This window comes from Aotus nancymaae, unplaced genomic scaffold (assembly GCF_030222135.1).
Source record: "Aotus nancymaae isolate 86718 unplaced genomic scaffold, 86718_ANA_hifiasm-v0.15.2.pri h1tg000058l, whole genome shotgun sequence".
Taxonomy (NCBI): Eukaryota; Metazoa; Chordata; class Mammalia; order Primates; family Aotidae; genus Aotus; species Aotus nancymaae.
The window spans coordinates 48,300,270-48,319,131 of NW_026988472.1; the positions used below are offsets into that span (position 1 = coordinate 48,300,270).

Consider the following 18,862-nt stretch of genomic DNA (forward strand, 5'->3'; position numbering starts at 1 on the left):
AGTTTGAACTTGTTTTCTGCATCCTTAGATTGGCTCTCCTCAAAGCACTTCCACTAGCCACAATGATTTCTGAATCAAAAGATGTGAATCAGAAATGAAAACAAAAGTCGTAACCAGGAGCTGCTAGCTTCCAGACAAAATCTGGAAACTAGAAACACCAGAATATACTGCAAGTAATCAATAAACCCTGCCATATTTGAACTAAGAGAAATTAGTAAGAAAGTCTAATCAAATCATTAATTCTTGGAAAACTTCTTTGTAGTGGAAAAAATTTGGAAATATAGAATAGTATTTAACTTGTTTTATTGTACCTTTTGGAATATAAGAATATGAGAGTTATAAGAATTTGGAAATTCATCAAAGTAGAAAACAAGATTCAAATTCTCTGGTTTCAGAGGAAAGCTAAATCTATATTCTTTGAAAGATCTAGGAAAAATACTTGGCCTAAAATGAAATAGGTCCTGTTTCCGAATTTCTAGAAATTTACATGTTGGGGCAATGGTGAATGGTGAATGTGGTATCAGCTTTCGCAAAACCCATTTGCCTCAACAAAGATTTCAGCCCCCTTTTATGGTAAAGCAAACCTATCCATTCTGTAAATCAAATAGTCAAAATTTGGATTAAACTGAGCCCCATGTTACAATGGCAAAACTGGCATACTTTTTCTACCATGCAGTAACTCAAATCCCAATGATTATGAGAGTGAAATGGATCCTAAACTAAATCATAATCTGTTTACAAAATCCCTTCTCAATGCAGACAACAGTATCTCAGGTTTGTCAATGGCTTCATAAGTTTAGTTATGTTATTTCATGTATTCACCACAATAAACCCACATGGCTGAGAGAGCAGATATTATTCAGCTCATTTTACAAAACAGGAAAACTCACAAATGGAGATAGCCTAAGATTTTCCTAATGTCACCATGTAGGTATATTCCACACCACATTTCATTTCATAGCCCCTACTCTAGAATTACCAGTGGGGTCTCACTGGACTAAGTTAAAACCAGAAGAGCTTGAAATGTGGAATATGCTAGTGACAGTGTCGAAACCTGAGGACCTCACAATGTGGTCAATTGATTTTGGACAAAGGTTCTCAGACACTTCAATGAAAGAAAGAATAGTCTTTCAAAAACTTGTTCTGAGACAACTGGACACCCATAAGCAAAAGGATACAGTTAGAAGCCCCCCCTCACATCATACATAAAACTGACCTCCAAATGGCTCATAGACTTAAATATAAAAAATAAAACTTGTAGAGGAAAACAGAACAGTAAATCTTCATGACCTTGGGATAGGCAATGGTTTCTTAGGTATGACAACAAAAGCACAAGTAAAAATAAAAAAGTAGATAAATTGAACTTCATTAAAATTAAAAAATGTTTTGTGCTTTAAAGGGCATCATCAAGAAAATGCAAAGATAACCCACAAAACAGGAGGTAATATTTGCAAATCACATATCTGGTAAGGGACTTGTATTCCAAATATGTAAAGAAATGATACAATGTAGTAATTAAAAGACAAATGACCCAATTATAAAAGGAGCAAAGGATCTGAGTAGTCATATCTTTAATCTAGATACACAGATGTCCATTAAGTACATGAAAAGATGGTCAACATCATTAGCCATCAGGGAAAGGTAAGTCAAAACCACAATGAGATACCACTTCACACCCACTAGGATGAACAAAGTTAAAAAGACAGACAATAGCAAGCATGAACAAGGATGTGGAGACATTGGAACCGTCATGTGTTTCTGATGGTAATATAAAATAATGCAGCCACATTGAACAAGTTGGGCAGTTCCTGAAAACATCAAACACAGTTATGTAACCCAGGAATTCCACCCCTATATCAAAGAAAAATGATTGTATATGGGCACACAAAAACTTGTACATGAATATTCATATCAATATTATTTATAGTAAACAAAAACTAGAAACATCAGTATGCATCTGTTAAAGAATAGATAAACAAAAAGTGGTCTATTCATACAATGAACTATTATTTGGCCTAGAAAGGAAAGAAGTACTGATAAATGCTACCACATAGATGAACCTTGGAAACATTATGCTACGTGAAATAAGCCAAACAAAAAGGATTATGTATTATTTGATTCCATTTATATGAAATGTCCACAACAGGCAAATCCTTAAAGAGAAAATAGACTAGTGGTTGTCTCGGGCTGGGGCTGGGGCAGGTAGGGAAAATGTGGAGTGACTGCACACATTATGGGTTTCTTTTCTGGGTGCTGAAAATGTTCTAAGCCTAGATTGTGATGATGATTGCACATGGAATCATCTGGGAATACACAAAAAACCCACAAAACTTCATATTTTAAATGGACAAATTTTATGATATGTGAAAATAAGGCAGTTTTTAAAAATCAACTCCTGGCCAAGTGCGGTGGCACATACCTATAATCCCAGCACTTTTTAAGAGGCCAAGGTGCAAGGATCACTTGAGCCCAGGAGTTTGAGACTAGCCTGGGCAATATAGCAAGATCCTATTTCTACAAAAAAATTTTTTTTTCATTTAGCTGGTAGTCATGGCATATGCCTATAGACTCAGCTACTCAGGAGCCTAAAGTGGGAGGATTGCTTGAGCCTGAGAGGTCGAGGATGCAGTGAGCCATGATGGCACCAGTACACTTCAGCCTGGACGATAGAGTAAGAGCAAGACCCTGTCTGAAAAAAAATCAACTCCTTTCCTCCCTCCCATCAAATAATACAATCCTTAGGACATAATTTTGTGTCTACACAGTCCTTGGAAACCAATCCATTACCTGCATATTGAGTGATTATTGGTGATAACTCCTTGCTCCATTACGTTTTTGCCCTGTCTCTTCTTGGAAGGTCATTTTCCCTATGTATTTATTCAGCACATATTTTTTGAATGCCTATTTTGTGCCAGACATTGCACCAGGTGCTTGGGATAGATACCTTATTTAATACAATAGCTGAAGATCCCCACCTGTATGGAACTTACATTCTATCAGATTTACCTTGTATTCTCAAGTACAACTTAGCTCTTCGAATTTATTGTAGTAGATACTTTTCAAGTCTGGGGTCTGTCAAAGAAAAACTAGAGCTGGACAGTACTTAAAGCTGTAAAAACAGATTTTTATTCAGGACTATCGTAATAAGGGGAAAGAGACCTCAGTATAGAATAGGACTCAGCTGCCAATATTACATGGACAAGTGGGGATTTACAGCCGAAGAGCAGCGTGGTGGTAAGTAGATGAAAAATTACTAGCAGGAAACATCAGGGGCAAGGGGAATTCTGGTTAAACCGACCTAACAGGATTCTTGTTGAAGGTAGGCCAAGGTGATGAGATATCCCCTGGGGCATGGTGAAGGATGAAGAACCCAATGAGATATCAAAAGTGATCATATATGGAGATGGAAGATTCTGGCTAAACCAACTCAGCAGGGTTCTTGCTAAAACTGGTTTACAAGGAAGTGCACAGAAGGTCCCAGGAGAAAGTTCAGGGCTAAAGTTTGGTCAAGCAAAGAAACTTTATCAGTGCTACTTTCTAGAAATTTTACTCCTCCACCATAATGTGCTCATGTTATCAATATGGTTCCACCTTTCACAACTCAGTTGTAGTCAATTATTAAATTCAATTTGAGGTCAAAAGGAAAAACAAGAAATTTATTGAGTATAAGTTTCAAGCAAATATGTCAATAGACAGCTTAATTGATTTGAGAAACCTCAAGGGAAACTAGAAATGATGGTATAAAAATAACGATAAGAGAAATGAAGCCTAATGATTAACCTTGAAATATTAGCCTGAGTTCCACATTTGTACTTCTCAGTCAATGCATTTTAAATTTTTTTCGTTGTTCGTTTAACAAATACTTAGCTAATAACTCTGTCTGCTAAACTGATGTAGGACATAATATCATGGTTTACTGCAAATGGCCAATGACCATCATCTTCTCAGTAAGATGTCTTGAGTAGTCTCTATGTTGTGTCTGAACAATGATCAGGAATAAAATTCAAGGAATCCTGGGCATCTGGAAACAGGACATGGTTTCTGTAAACAGCAATCAGTGGATTTTTGTCTTGAATTCATGACCCTACTTCCAGTTTATCTCATGCATAGAGAATGAAATTACTCCAGTTAAAGCCTTCCAAATCAAAAGGGCTAGGGACTGGGTCATATCTCCTCCCTGAAATATGTTAGAATAATCAATGGCATTGTCATTCTTTGTAACATTGCAACTTCTCCTGCGGCTGTGTTAAAATAATAAACCTCATGCCTGCTATCTCCATCTCCCACAGCTGTGGTTTCTGGGTTTCTGTTTGTGAATAAGCATTTCAGAATTGTCATGAGATGGAGGAAATAACATGTGCAGAGTATTTCCCAGGCCTAGTTGCCAAGAATGAACTAATTGTAAGCCTCCCTTGCGTACAAGTCACAAAAACTTCAAATACAAGCCATTCTGTAATGATCCACCTTTCCACGTGAATGGTATGCTTTCATTGTAGAACCTTGATCTTTCAGAAGTATACTAGGAGTACAATTTTAAATTGTGTCATAAGATTAATAAACTATTGAAACATCTTTTTGTGTTTTTTATGTTTTATAGTAATTAGATACAAAATTGATATTTGTATTTAAAAGAAATGTTAAATAAATGTGATACAGGCATGCTACATTGCTTTCAGAACATTCATCTAAAAGAGATTTATAGTAATCTGTCCTCCATAAAAGAAGATTGGTTGTTTTAAACTTACATTTTTTGTGTTTAACAGGACAAATTTGATACTTTTTTAAAATATAAAAACAGGAATTGCAAATATATTTCACATGACACATCAATTTCCAACTAATTGGTAATAGATATGTACATGTTATGTTAAAGACTCTGCAGCTGAGTCTGGCTTAGTAGAAAAGACTACTGTCGTTGAATAATAATGTTTTCCAAGGATGCAAGATAGGAAGTGGCCACGTAAGTCATATATGCCATCCTTGCGTAATGAGACAACGAGTTAACATATAAAACATCTTTTCAGAGATTACTAGAAACATCCTAGTCTACATTAAAAATAGCATTTAACTGAAAACAAAGGCCAAATTAACACTTACCATTTTACTTATCCTGTAGGTCAATGCATCACGTCAAGAAGCCAAATTGACAGAGGAGTGTGATCTTCTCATTGAGATCATTCAGCAAAGACGACAAATTATTGGAACCAAGATCAAAGAAGGGAAGGTATGATTTCTAGGGCAGAAAATTTCATATTCTCTACCTGGAGAAAATAAATCCTCATCCTCATACACTCCAGTGGCTTTGGAAATGTTGAGAACCCTCTTTTTCTATACATTCTTATATACATTCCCTCTTAAGTCTTTAAGACTTAGTTAAAAGGCCCTTGCTTGGCAGTTTTTCTCCATCCTTTTCTTTGTACTATGCTCTCCTGTGAACGCCTGTGATACAAGGGCTGCTCCATTGCCCAGCGCCAGGAGGTAGCATAAAGGTCTTGTTTATCACAGGCATTGTTTTCTGTCTCACTTGACTATGAGAAGGTGGGTTCTGTGGAGACAGAGTTCATTTTGTATTCATTGTGATATCCTAGCAGCTAGCATAGCATTACATAAATTAAAAATGAATTTGACTTTATTTATAGAAATTATGAAGTACTTTCCCATGTTTCTGAGGAAATGCTTACAAGTATGACTTCATGGTCCCAAAACTCCTGTGGTTTAACTATATATTATATTCCATTGCAGATATATTAATAGTACTTCTTTTCTAATGTTTCTATGTTTTAATTGCCTATTGTCTTACAGCAAACTCTATTTTTAAAAGAAATTTACCTTATATAATTTAAAAAAACTTTTTAAAATATATTTTATTGCACTTTAGGTTCTGGGGTACATGTGCAGATCATGCAGGATTGTTGAATAGGTACATACATGGCAATGTGGTTTGCTGCCTCCATCCGCATCACTTCTATCTGGCATTTCTCCCCATGTTATCCCTCTGCAACTCCCAACCCCCCATTGTACCTCCCCTGGTCCCCCGCAATAGACCACAGTGTGCGATGCTCCCCTCCCTGTGTCCATGTGTTCTCATTGTTCAACACCCACCTATGAGTGAGAGTATGTGCTGTTTGATTTTCTGTTCTTGTGAGTTTGCTGAGAATGATGGTTTCCAGATTCATCTACGTCCCTATGAAGGACATGAGCTTATCATTTTTTATGGCTGCATAGTATTCCATGGTTTATATGTGCCATATTCTCCTTGTCCAGTCTATCATCAATGGCCATTTGGGTTGGTTCCAAGTCTTTACTATTGTAAACAGTGCCACAAAGAACATACTTGTGCACGTGTCTTAATAATAGAATGATTTATAATCCTTTGGATATATACCCAGTAATGGAATTGCTGGGTCAAATGGAATTTCTATTTCTAGGTCCTTGAGGAATTGCCACTGTCTTCCACAATGGTTGAACTAATTTACACTCCTACCAACAGTGTAAAAGTGTTCCTATTTCTCCACATCCTCTTCAGCTTCTGTTGTCTCCAGATTTTTTATGATCACCATTCTAACTGGCGTGAGATGGTATCTCAATGTGGTTTTGATTTGCATTTCTCTAATGACCAGTGATGATAAGCATTTTTTCATATGTTTGTTAGCCTAATATATGTTTTGTTTTGAGAAGTGTCTGTTCATATCCTTTGCCCACTTTTGAATGGGTTTTGTTTGTTTTTTTCTTGTAAATCTGTTTTAGTTCTTTGTAGATTCTGGTTATTAGCCCTTTGGCAGATGGGTAGATCGCAAAAATTTTTTCCCATTCTGTTGGTTGCAGGTTCATTCTAATGATTGTTTCTTTTGCTGTGCAGAAGCTCTGGAGTCTAATTAGGTCCCATTTGTCTATTTTGGCTTTTGTTGCCAATGCTTTTGATGTTTTAGTCATGAAGTCCTTCCCTATGCCTATGTCCTGAATGGTTTTGCCTAGGTTTTCTTCTAGGGTTTTTATGGTATTCGGTCTTATGTTTAAGTCTTTAATCCATCTGGAGTTAATTTTAGTGTAAGGTGTCAGGAAGGGGTCCAGTTTCTGCTTTCTGCACACTACTAGCCAGTTTTCCCAACACCATTTATGAAACAGGGAATCCTTTCCCCATTGCTTGTTTTTGTCAGATTTGTCAAAGATCAGATGGTTGTAGATGTGTGGCATTGCCTCCGAGGCCTCTGTTCTGTTCCATTGGTCTATATCTCTGTTTTGGTACCAGTACCATGCTGTTTTGATTACTGTAGGCTTGTAGTATACTTTGAAGTCAGGCAGCATGATGCCTCCAGCTTTGTTCTTTTTGCCTAGAATTGTCTTGGCTATGTGGGCTCTCTTTTGGTTCCATATGAAGTTTAAGGTGGTTTTTTCCAGTTCTGTGAAGAGGGTCATAGGTAGTTTGATGAGAATAGTGTTGCATCTATAAATTACTTTGGGCAGTATGGTCATTTTCACAATATTGATTCTTCCTAACCATGAACATGGAGTGTTTTTCCATCTGTTTGTGTCCTCTCTTATTTCCTTGAGCAGTGGTTTGTAGTTCTCCTTGAAGAGGTTTACATCCTTTGTTAGTTGTATTCCTAGGTATTTTATTCTATTTGTAGCAATTGTGAATGGCAGTTCGTTCTTGATTTGGCTCTCTTTAAGACTGTTATTGGTGTATAGGAATGCTTGTGATTTCTGCACATTGATTTTGTATCCTGAGACTTTGCTGAAGTTACTTATCAGTTTCAGGAGATTTTGGGTTGAGACAATGGGGTCTTCTAAATATCCAATCATGTCATCTGCAAATAGAGACAATTTGACTTCCTCCTTTCCTAATTGAATACCTTTTATTTCTTTTTCTTGCCTGATTGCTCTGGCTAGAACTTCCAATACTATATTGAATAGGAGTGGTGAGAGAGGGCATCCTGGTCGAGTGCCAGATTTCAAAGGGAATGCTTCCAGTTTTTGCCCATTCAGTATGATATTGGCTGTGAGTTTGTCGTAAATAGCTTTTATTATTTTGAGATACATTCCATCAGTACCTAGTTTATTGAGAGTTTTTAGCATAAACGGCTGTTGAAATTTGTCAAAGTCCTTCTCTGCATCCACTGAGATAATCGTGGTTTTTGTCTTTGGTTCTGTTTGTGTGGTGGATTACGTTTATGGACTTGCATATTTTGAACCAGCCTTGCATCCCCAGGATGAAGCCTACTTGATTGTCATGAATAACCTTTTTGAGGTGCTGTTGCAATCGGTTTGCCAGTATTTTATTGTAGATTTTTGCATCTATGTTCATTATGGACATTGGCCTCACATTTTCTTTTTCTTTTCTTTTTGAATCTCTGCCAGGTTTTGGTGTCAGGATGATGTTGGTCTCATAAAATGATTTGGGAAGGAGTCTCTCTTTTTGGATTGTTTGGAATAGTTTCAGAAGGAGTGGTACCAGCTCCTCTTTGTATGTCTACTAGAATTCAGTTGTGAACCCATCTGGACCTGGGCTTTTTTTGGTTGGTAGGCTATTAATTGCTGCCTCAACTTCAGTCCTTGTTATTGGTCTATTCAGGCTTTTGACTTCTTCCTGGTTTAGGCTTAGGATGGTGCAAGTGTCCAAGAATTCGTCCATTTCTTCCAGGTTTACTGGTTTATGTGCATAGAGTTGTTTGTAGTAATCTCTGATGGTAGTTTATATTTCTGTGGAATCAGTGGTGATATCCCCTTTATCGTTTTTTATTGTATCTATTTGATTCTTCTCTCTCTTCTTTTTTATTAATCTGGCTAGTGGTCTGTCTATTTTGTTGATCTTTTCAAAAAACCAGCTCCTGGATTTACTGATTTTTTGAAGGGTTTTTTGTATCTCTATCTCCTTCAGTTCTGTTCCGATCTTAGTTATTTCTTGTCTTCTGCTACTTTTGAGTATTTTTGATCTTGCTCCTCTAGCTCTTTCAATTTTGATGATAGGGTATCAATTTTAGATCTTTTCTTGCTTCTCATGTGGGCATTTATTGCAATAAATTTTCCTCTAGACACTGCTTTAAATGTGTCCCAGAGATTCCAGTACGTTGTGTCATCATTCTCATTGGTTTCAAAGAACATCTTTATTTCTGCCTTTATTTCATTGTTTATCCAGTTATTCTTTATGTCTGCCTTTATTTCATTGTTTATCCAGCTTATTCAAAAGCCTATTGTTCAGTTTCCATGAAGTTGTGCTATTTTGAGTTAGTTTCTTAATCCTGAGTTCTAATTTGATTGCACTTTGGTCTGAGAGACTGTTTGTTATGATTTCTGTTATTTTGCATTTGCTGAGGAGTGATTTACTTCCAATTATGTGGTCAACTTTAGAGTAGGTGTGATGTGGTGCTGAGAAGAATGTATATTCTGTGGATTTGGGGTGGAGAGTTCTGTAAATGTCTATTAGGTTTGCTTGTTCCAGGTCTGAGTTCAAGTCCTGGATATCCTTATTAATTTTCTGTCTCATTGATCTGTCTAATATTGACAATGGAGTGTTAAAGTCTCACACTGTTATTGTGTGGGAGTCTAAGTCTCTTTGTAGGTTGTTAAGAACTTGCTTTATGTATCTGGGTGCTCCTGTATTGGGTGTGTATATATTTAGGATTGTTAGTTCTTTTTGTTACTTTGATCCTTTTACCATTATGTAATGGCCTTCTTTGTCTCTTTTGATCTTTGTTGGTTTAAAGTCTGTTTCATCAGAGACTAGGATTGCAACTCATACTTTTTTTTGCTTTCCATTTGCTTGGTAAATCTTCCTCCATCCCTTTATTTTGAGCCTGTGTGTGTCCCTGCATGTGAGATGGGTTTCCTGGATACAGCACACCTATGGGTTTTGACTTTTTATCCAATTTGCCAGTCTCTATCTTTTGATTGTGGCATTTAGCCCATTTACACTTAAGGTTAATATTGTTACATGTGAATTTGATCCTGCCATTTTGGTGGTAGCTGGTTGTTTTGCCCATTAATTGATGCAGTTTCTTCATTTTGTTGATGCTTTTTACCATTTGGTACGTTTTTGGAGTGGCTGATACCGGTTTTTCCTTTCTATGTTTAGTGCTTCTTTCAGGAGCTCTTATAATGCAGGCCTGGTGATGACAAAATCTCTCAGCAGTTCCTTGTTCATAAAGGATTTTATTTTTCCTTGGGTTATGAAGCTTAGTTTGACTGGATATGAAATTCTAGGTTGAAAGTTCTTTTCTTTAAGGATGTTGAATATTGGCCCCCACTCTCTTCTGACTTGTAGGGTTTCTGCCGAGAGATCTGCTGTGAGTCTGATGGGCTTCCCTTTGTGGGTGACCCAACCTTTCTCTCTGGCTGCCCTTAGCATTTTTTCCTTCATTTCAATGCTGGCGAATCTGATAATTATGTGCCTCAGGGCTGCTCTTCTTGAGGAATATCTTTGTGATGTTCTCTGTATTTCCTGGACTTGAATATTGGCCTGCCTTGCTAGGTTGGGGAAGTTCTCCTGGATAATATCCTGAAGAGTGTTTTCCAGCTTAGATTCATTCTCTCCATCACATTCAGGTACACCTATCAAACGTAGATTAGGTCTTTTCACATAATCCCATATTTCTTATAGGCTTTGTTCATTTCTTTTTACTCTTTTTTCTCGAATCTTGCCTTCTTGTTTTATTTCATTGAGTTGATCTTCAATCTCTGATATCCTTTCTTCTGCTTGGTAGTTTTGGCTATTGAAACTTTTTATGCTTCGCGAAGTTCTCGTGTTGTGTTTTTCAGCTCCATCAGTTCATTTATATTCTTCTCTAAGCTGTTTATTCTCATCAGCATTTCGTCAAACCTTTTTTCAAGATTCTCGGTTTTTTTGCATTGGGTTAGAACATGGTCTTTTAGCTCAGAGAAGTTTGTTATTACCCACTTTCTGAAGCCTGTTTCTGTCAATTCATCAGACTCATTCTCCATCCACCCTTGTTCCCTTGCTGGTGAGGAGTTGTGATCCCTAGGAGGAGGAGAGGCATTCTGGTTTTGGGTGTTTTCATCCTTTTTGCACTGGTTTCTTCCCATCTTTGTGGATTTATCTACCTGTGGTCTTTGTAGTTGGTGACTTTTGGATGGGTTCTCTGAGTGGATGTCCTTTTTGTTGATGATGAAGTTATTTTTCTTTTTTAGTTTTCCTTCTAACAGTCAGGCCCCTCTGCTGTAGGACTGCTGGAGGTCCACTCCAGACCCTGCTTGCCTGGGGATCACCTGCGGTGGCTGCCGAACAGTAAGGGTTGCTGCCAGTTTCTTCTTTTGTTATCTTTGTCCCAGAAGGATACCCGCCAGATGTCAGCCTGAACTCTCCTTTATGAGGTGTCTCTTTTGATATACAGGGGTCTGGGAGCTGCTTGAGGAGACAGTCTGTCCCTTATTGGAGCTCAAGTGCTGAGCTGTGAGCTCCATTATTCCGTTCAAAGCTGCTGGGCAGGTACATTTAAGTCTCCTGCAGCAGAACTCATAACCGCCTTTTTTTCCCTGGTGCTCTGTCCTGGGAAGGTAGGGCTTTATTTATAAGTTCCTAATGTGCTGCTTCCTTTTTTCAGAGCTGCCCTGCCCAGTGAGGAGGTAGCCTAGTCACAGTCTGCCAGAAGAGGCATTGCTGAGCTGCCATGGGGTCTGCCCAGCTGCTGTGTGAACTTCTTTGCTGTGTTGTTTATAGAGGTAATGGTGGTCTGCCTCAGTAATGGTGGACTGCCTTGGTAATGGCGGATTGCCTCGGTAATGGCAGACTGCCTTCGTAGTGGTGGACTGCCTCGGTAATGGCAGACGCCCTTACCCCCACTGAGCTGGACTGTCCTGGGTCCAGCTGTGCTTTCTGTGAAACTCTCAATCCAGAGTGTTTTAGATTGCTGGTCTTTGTGGGGGTGGGACCCACCGAGCCAGATCACCTGGCTCCCTATTTCAGCCCCCTTTTTGTCAGTTGAATGGGCGGCTCCATATCCCAGGCATTCCAGGAGCAAGTTGAAACAGCTGCCCCGATTTGTGTGAGTTTTTGTGCAGAGACCCACTGCGCTGGCTGAAATAGCCATGCTGGAGACTTATGGCACTTTTCTGCCTGGGAATCTCCTGGTCTGTGGGCAGTAAAAACTTGTTTGGAAATGCAGTGATCACTCACCCTCTGCATTCTCGCTGGGAACTGCACTCCAGAGCTGTTCCTATTTGGCCATCTTGGATTGTCTACGACCTTATATTCTTGAACTCCCAACCTCAGGTGATCTGCCCGCCTTGGCCTCCAAAGTGCTTGGATTGCAGGCATGAGCCACTACGCCCGGCCCTCAAGACCTTATATTCTTTATAGCTACTTCCTTATTCAAAATTCATTCACAAACTGTTGGTCGCTTTAGAATCCATCACTTTATTCTATTTTAAAATTAATCATGATGAACCTTTTTATTTTACCCATTTCTCTGCCACCTTCAAGGATAATTCTTTCTTTATTTTTCTTTCTTTCTTTCTTTCTTTCTTTCTTTCTTTCTTTCTTTCTTTCTTTCTTTCTTTTGTTGTTGTTTTTCTGTTTGAGACAGAGTCTTTATCTGTCAACCAGCTGGAGTGCAGTGGCACCATCATTACTCACTGCAACCGCTGCCTCTTGGGCTCAAAGAATCCTCCTGCCTTAGCCTCCTGAGTAGCTGGGACTACAGGCATGGGCCACCACACCTGGCTAATTTTTGTGTTTTTTTGTAGATACAGGGATTTGCCATGTTGCGCAGGCTGGTCATGAACTCCTTGGCTCAGGCAAGCCACTTGCATCTGCCTCTTAAAGTGCTGGGATGATAGGCATGAGCTACTGTGCCTGGCCAAGGATAATTTTTCTAAATATTTTTTAAAATGGAAGCATTCATTTATGATCCCAAAACTTCATGCATTTTTGTTATTGCTCATAGCTATGCTTTAATGAAACATGTATAATTAAAACATACTAGCAAGTTCGAAATGAAACAGAGATAACCATGGCTAATGTATGTGTTTTCTCTGTTTTCCACAAAATTTAACAGGTATCTTCTAATATTGTACAATGTTTTAGATTACTCTGTCTATATCAATTATAAAATATTTATACAAGTAAATTATAAAAATGATCTGAAAAAGTAGTGAAATTAAATAGTTATTGACACTGGTATAGTAGCTTAACAGATTGACATGAAATTATTCCCTGGCCAAGGACTCACATGTGCTAAAATGCTACTTTTCCCCACATACAATTGTCCAATTTAGAAGAGCACTGAGTGTCCATCTGGAATCCTTACAGGATATATTTCCTCTTTCATCATCATCGTGCATCATGTGTGCACATCTCTTAATTCTAGAAATATTCCAGGTTCTCAGATACATGGCCACTTGATGTATGGTCACAATTAATTATTCATATGCATACAGAGGGTAATTTGCTATCTTTACATGGTTGCATGCAGAGATTAGCTCTCGATCCACATATTAGTTTATTTTCATTTTTAATTTTACATTGACAAACAGTCATATATATTTATGGAGTGCAAAGTGATGTTATAATTTATGGATGCAATGCGGAATAACTAAATCAAGCTAATTAACGTATCCATCATCTCAAAGCCTTTTGTTTTGTGGTGAGAACATTTGAAATTTACTTGCTTTGTGATTTTGAACAATACATGATTATTTATTTGCTGTTTTCACCATGCCATGCAATAGATCTCAAAATAGTAAATAAATAAATCAATAAATTTTAAGGAAAGCACTTCCTCTCCTCTCTAATTGAGGCTTTGCACCTTACTCTTATTAGTTTCTTATTGCTGCTCTAACAAATTACCATAAACTTGGTGGCTTGAGACAACATAGATTTATTATCTTAGTGTGCTGAAATTCAGAAATCCAAAAATCGGTCTCATTGGGTTGAACAAAATCAGCAGTCAAAGTTTTGGCACTGCTGTTTCTTTCTGGAAGCTTTAGGGGAAAATCCATTTCTTCTTGCTTTTTCTAGCTCTTACAGGTAGCCTGCATTCTTTGGTTCATGGTCCCTTCTTTGCATCACTCTAACCTCTCTTCCCATCCTCACGTCTTCTCTGACACAGGTCTTCCTGCCTTCCTCTTACAAGGACCCTTGTGACTACATTGGGATTACCTGGATAATTCAGGATAACATCCCCATCTCATGATCCTTAATCATGTCTGTAAAGTCTCATTTGCCATGTAAGTAACATATTCAAAGATTCCTGAGATTAGGATGTAGGCAGCATTGAGGGTCCTTATTCAGCCTGCGAGGACACTCCACCACAACTTCCTGGTTAACTTGCCTTCCTTTCTCTTACTTAACTTGGACTTCCCACCACCAGGGTCTCTCTCATGAGCTGGATCAGAGTAGTGAAGGTGTCCCCAAGTTCCAGCCATGGTGATGCTTGGAGTTTATGCTTTGCTGCACTCTTTCTACCCCAAACACATGTCAGTAATAAAGAACATAATAAAATACAAAAGCAAAGAGATATAGCTGGACTAAAAACAAGATAAACATCTCCACAGGCCAGAAATGAGACAAAACTGAAAAGCCTTGATTGTGGCTGAGGATACAGGCTACTGGGATTTGGTCTGGAAGAGGTCAAAGTAGCACAGCTTCAACTCCTGTGGATCAATAGTTCTTGAAACTTTGGGGAAAGGATCTAGAAGTACTCCAGATGGGATGGGGAAAGGAAATCAGGCTCATTGTTTAATGCCATGGGCTGCAGAAGGCTTCACACTTCAGTCAAAAATTATTGCCAACCTCTCCCTTGTATCATAGCTTTTAGCAAAGTCAAGTTGTTATCTTGTTCTTAGCTTGAAGCCTGTGTTTACACTTTGTGATACCCACACAGAACAGGAGCACAGAGATAAGGATGGGATTCCTGAATAATGACCTCAAGGGCCAGGTGAAGGCAACTGGAAAACTATCAGAGCAGGGTAGGCTGAGCAAGGAGGGTGAGAGAGGAAAGAATTATAAATTACTTCCCTTTAAAACTGAAACTCCAAGTTCAATTTCAAAGCATATAAAGAAATCTTACATTTCTAAACATACAGCCAACAAAATCAGCAGACAACATTATCTTACCCCAGATAAAATTAATTTTATAGGAAAATAAGAAAAAGACTTTAAAAGAAGCGGTCTTAAGATGATCAAAGAAAGAAATGAAAGAATAACTTCTCTTTCAAAACAGCCAAAGAAGTGAAGCCACAAAAGAAGGAAATGAAATAAGAAAAAATAGATAGGAAAGCAACAAATTAGCAGTTTTGGAGGGAAAAATGTAGATATTGAAATTAGAAAACTCAGCTGTAGTGGAAATGTGCAAACTGAGTTTTGGCCACCACCTTGGGAATGCCATAAATATAAGAAGGCACAAGAGTCTGAGACCTGTTTTTAAGAAGGATGTGAATGCCAATGCCGTGGAAACTTGAGGTGCCAGACAGAGAGAGCAAGTACGGACTTGTGGTTCACTGGGGGACTTGGGTCCCTGCAGCCCAGGATGGCAGTGGCAACTGAGGGCACTGAGTCAAAAGAAGGGATGGTGGGGCCCTCCGACAAGCAATTGGAAGTGGGCAGGTGGAGCAAGAACCAGGAGGAATTATGGAGACCCAAAAATGAGTTTCATCAACTGCCTTATTTTGCCCCTTTCTATCTCTGATGCTAGTCACCCGGCTGTCAAACTGACCTCCAATTCTGCAATTGAGGCGGTTGCCAAGCAGGCGATGTTATTATACGTTAGTACCTACTAATGATTCCTGCTCTCGTACCATTGTACATTCTCTGAAACAAATAATTCGACAGCCTTTATAGGTGGATGGTCTGGAGAGTCTCAAGCCATGAGGCTTTCTGGGAAAGAATTTTCTTCTTTTCTTCAATAGTCGAGGATACGTTTCATGTCAACACACAAAGAGCTAACTCCAGATTAAGTGAGTTCATTCATTTAATGTTCAGACACAGAGATCTGTGGTAGACTTCTGAAGGCCAAAGCTCAACAAAATAAGGGTCCCTTTTCTTCATTGCCTTTTATGTACACTAAATCTTCAAAGTTTAAGAGAATTAACTTGGGCTAAACGTTGAGCTCTCCATGGCCTTAAAGAGATGGTGAGAACAGGCCTCATCTTCAGTTCAGATACTTGTGTGAATCGAGGATGCATTGTTTGGACCTAGTTGTTTTGGGCTGTGTATCCTACCTACATATAAAAGCATTTATATAAAAATAAGCGTTTAAAATGCATTTTGAGCAAAATAAGGTGGCTTTTAAAAGAGTGTGTAAGGTATAATAAACAGCAAATAAAATTATATAAACAGGCCTGTGTCCCTGCTAGAAAGAGATTCCAACAGGCAAACTATTTCCATGACGAGTACAGAGTGAATTCCAAAAGTTACAATGTGGTAATCTCACTTCCCAAAGGAAAAATGAAGAGTTGACTGGAAAACATTTCCCCTGCAGCATTAAGACAGACATACACAGAATATTTTTATGTGTCAGTATCTAATTTTTTTAAACATCAAATTTTATTCACCTTGTCAGCTTTTAAAAATAATACATTAAGAAGTGTTGTCTAATGGAAAACTAAGTATTTTGCTTCATGCCGGGTGTCTGAGTTCGAAGTGCTGTGAAGAGTAGGACAGTGTTTCAGAGTATGCTGCAAATCAGGGCCATGTGACTGTAATCATTTAAGCCAGGGATCAGCAAACTTTTCTGTCAAGGGCCAGATAACAAATATTTTAGGCTTTGCCATTCGGTCTCGGTTGCAGCAACTCACTTCTGCACAATGTTGTAGCAAGAAAGCAGCCATCGATGATGTGTAACCAATGAGTGTGGTAGTGTGCCAATAAAGCTTTATTTACACAAACAGATTGTATGCTGGATGTGGCCCACAGATCACAGCCTGTGAACATCTAACTTAGAGCAGTGTTTCTCTTTTTTCTTTTTTTTACTGTAACCCACAGTAAGAAATACATAGGACATCACAATACAGTGTGTATGCACGCACACACACAAAAGGTTTTACAAAGCCCAACTTGCCCTTTTTACCAGGAATGCACTCTGCAATTTGTTTTTCTCCTCTTCTATTTGGTTTTTTAAATGCTAGTCCTGACGGTCCTAATGATTTATCACCTGCAGGCTTAAAAACAATTGTTGCTTGTTAAAATGCAAATTCCTCCTGTTCTGCGAATTGCAACTCCTAAACTCAAATATTGGAGAATAGACTGAAACATTTACTGTTTTTCTTTCAAAATGATCCTCAGCTGATTCTTTTATGCACTAGGTTTGCAAAGCTCAAATCAGGCATATCAGATGAAATTGTACACTAACCTATAACTAAAATTATGCCCAAAATTGTTCTCTGTAGAACATTCCAATATTTTCACAGGAGGCTCTCATTTTGTCTTGCTTTAATTTTTGCATGATTTAGGACTCTTTTATTCTTTTTCCTATTATGTCACTTTTAATATTCAATATCATGATAGAAAAAGAAAAGAAGAAACTGGAGTTCAAGCATCATAGCATTTGAAATGTGTGTGGTCTTTAATAGGCGTATCTAAAGGATAAGTGGTTGTCATAAAGTTATTCTAAAGGAATATTTTGACCTTACTTTCTTTTGTTAGAATTGTGTTAAACATCTTCAATTATGCTATGTAATTTAAATTATTCTTTATGCTGTGTAATTAAATATTCCACTCACTTGGTTTGTTCTATGGGCGGTAAATTAGTTTTCCTTCTGGAATTTTCCTTTCTCTGACAGTTGCTTATGGACATGTTCTATTATCCTGCACTGCACTTGATGCCTTCCTTAGCTTTGCCTCCAGATAGACTGATGCCAGAGGCTAAATTCTATTTGGTGTAAAATAAGTGTTATTTTATTCCACTAATGAATACAATTAATCCACTGGGGACAGTAACTATAATTCTAATGCATTAAGTCTTTTACCAGGCTCATGATCATATATTATTCGCCCCAAAGTTTTGACACTTAATTCCCTGACTCTTTCAGGAATTTTTCTCTCCCTTGCCGGAAATCTTGTGCCTGCTCCCTCTAATTCAGTCTGAATTTCCTTTGTTTGCTATAGTACATACTTGGAATTGGACATTCCTTAGAGGCCTCAAGTTCTGACATCTCTTTCCTTCCTTTTCTTAGATTAGAGTTATAAAGGAATGGTAATGACGACTTGGAGAAAGAAGGAATTTCTTGGAGTTAGCAGGAATTCTGGAGGGAGTCTTGAGCCAGCCTTGTCTGTAAGACAGATTAACTGGCCTCCTCCTTACCCTTTCACCCAGGGCTATTTTCCATTTCAGAATTATCATAAAGCCAGCCGAAACCTGTCCCTGGGTGTGGGGTTGGGGGCACTAGGCACACGGCAGTTCCAATTAGCTGTCTGATTTTAACTTGGCTTCTGGCCAGAGAAGTTCATCTCACAGCACATTTCAAACACCAGAGCAAAGGGTCAAGTGGGTTACCTTGGACTTACCTTGGCCTGCCCCAGAGGTTATGGTCAATTACGTTTGAGGGACATTTTCAAGCAAGACAGAATCAGGAATTGGAATGGAGGCTGTGAAGCAATCATGTGTTTTTATCCCAACTGGGAAATGCTTATCAAAATAGTTCCTAGTTATCAAGTAAGCACAAAGTGCCTGGAAATGACGTTCCCAGTGAGGGGAAATGGCCCAGCTGTGCTTTTTTTGGCTTTCTCTCATCTGTTCAACAGGAAAAATATTAATCAATGGGAAAAATGCTCCCTTTCTGTTAACACATGAGTTTTAGGTAGTGTGGGAAATAGTAACACCTAATGCTTTTCGTTCTCGAATTTATTACATGAATTGCAAAAATCTTTTTAGAAAGTGGTTTTTGCTTAAACCGTAGATACACCACCTAT

The 18,862-nt window shown here is 38.3% G+C and overlaps 1 protein-coding gene across 5 annotated transcripts in view; it reads left to right on the top strand.

Moving 5' to 3' along the window:
- MID1 (midline 1) overlaps positions 1-18,862 on the top strand; it is a 362,650-nt gene that overhangs the window by 304,093 nt on the left and 39,695 nt on the right. For all 5 annotated transcript variants that reach the window (XM_064364527.1, XM_064364525.1, XM_064364529.1 and 2 more), the window contains exon 4: positions 5,117-5,224. In XM_064364527.1, coding sequence (XP_064220597.1) covers positions 5,117-5,224 — 108 coding nt within the window. The remainder of the gene's footprint in view (positions 1-5,116; positions 5,225-18,862) is intronic.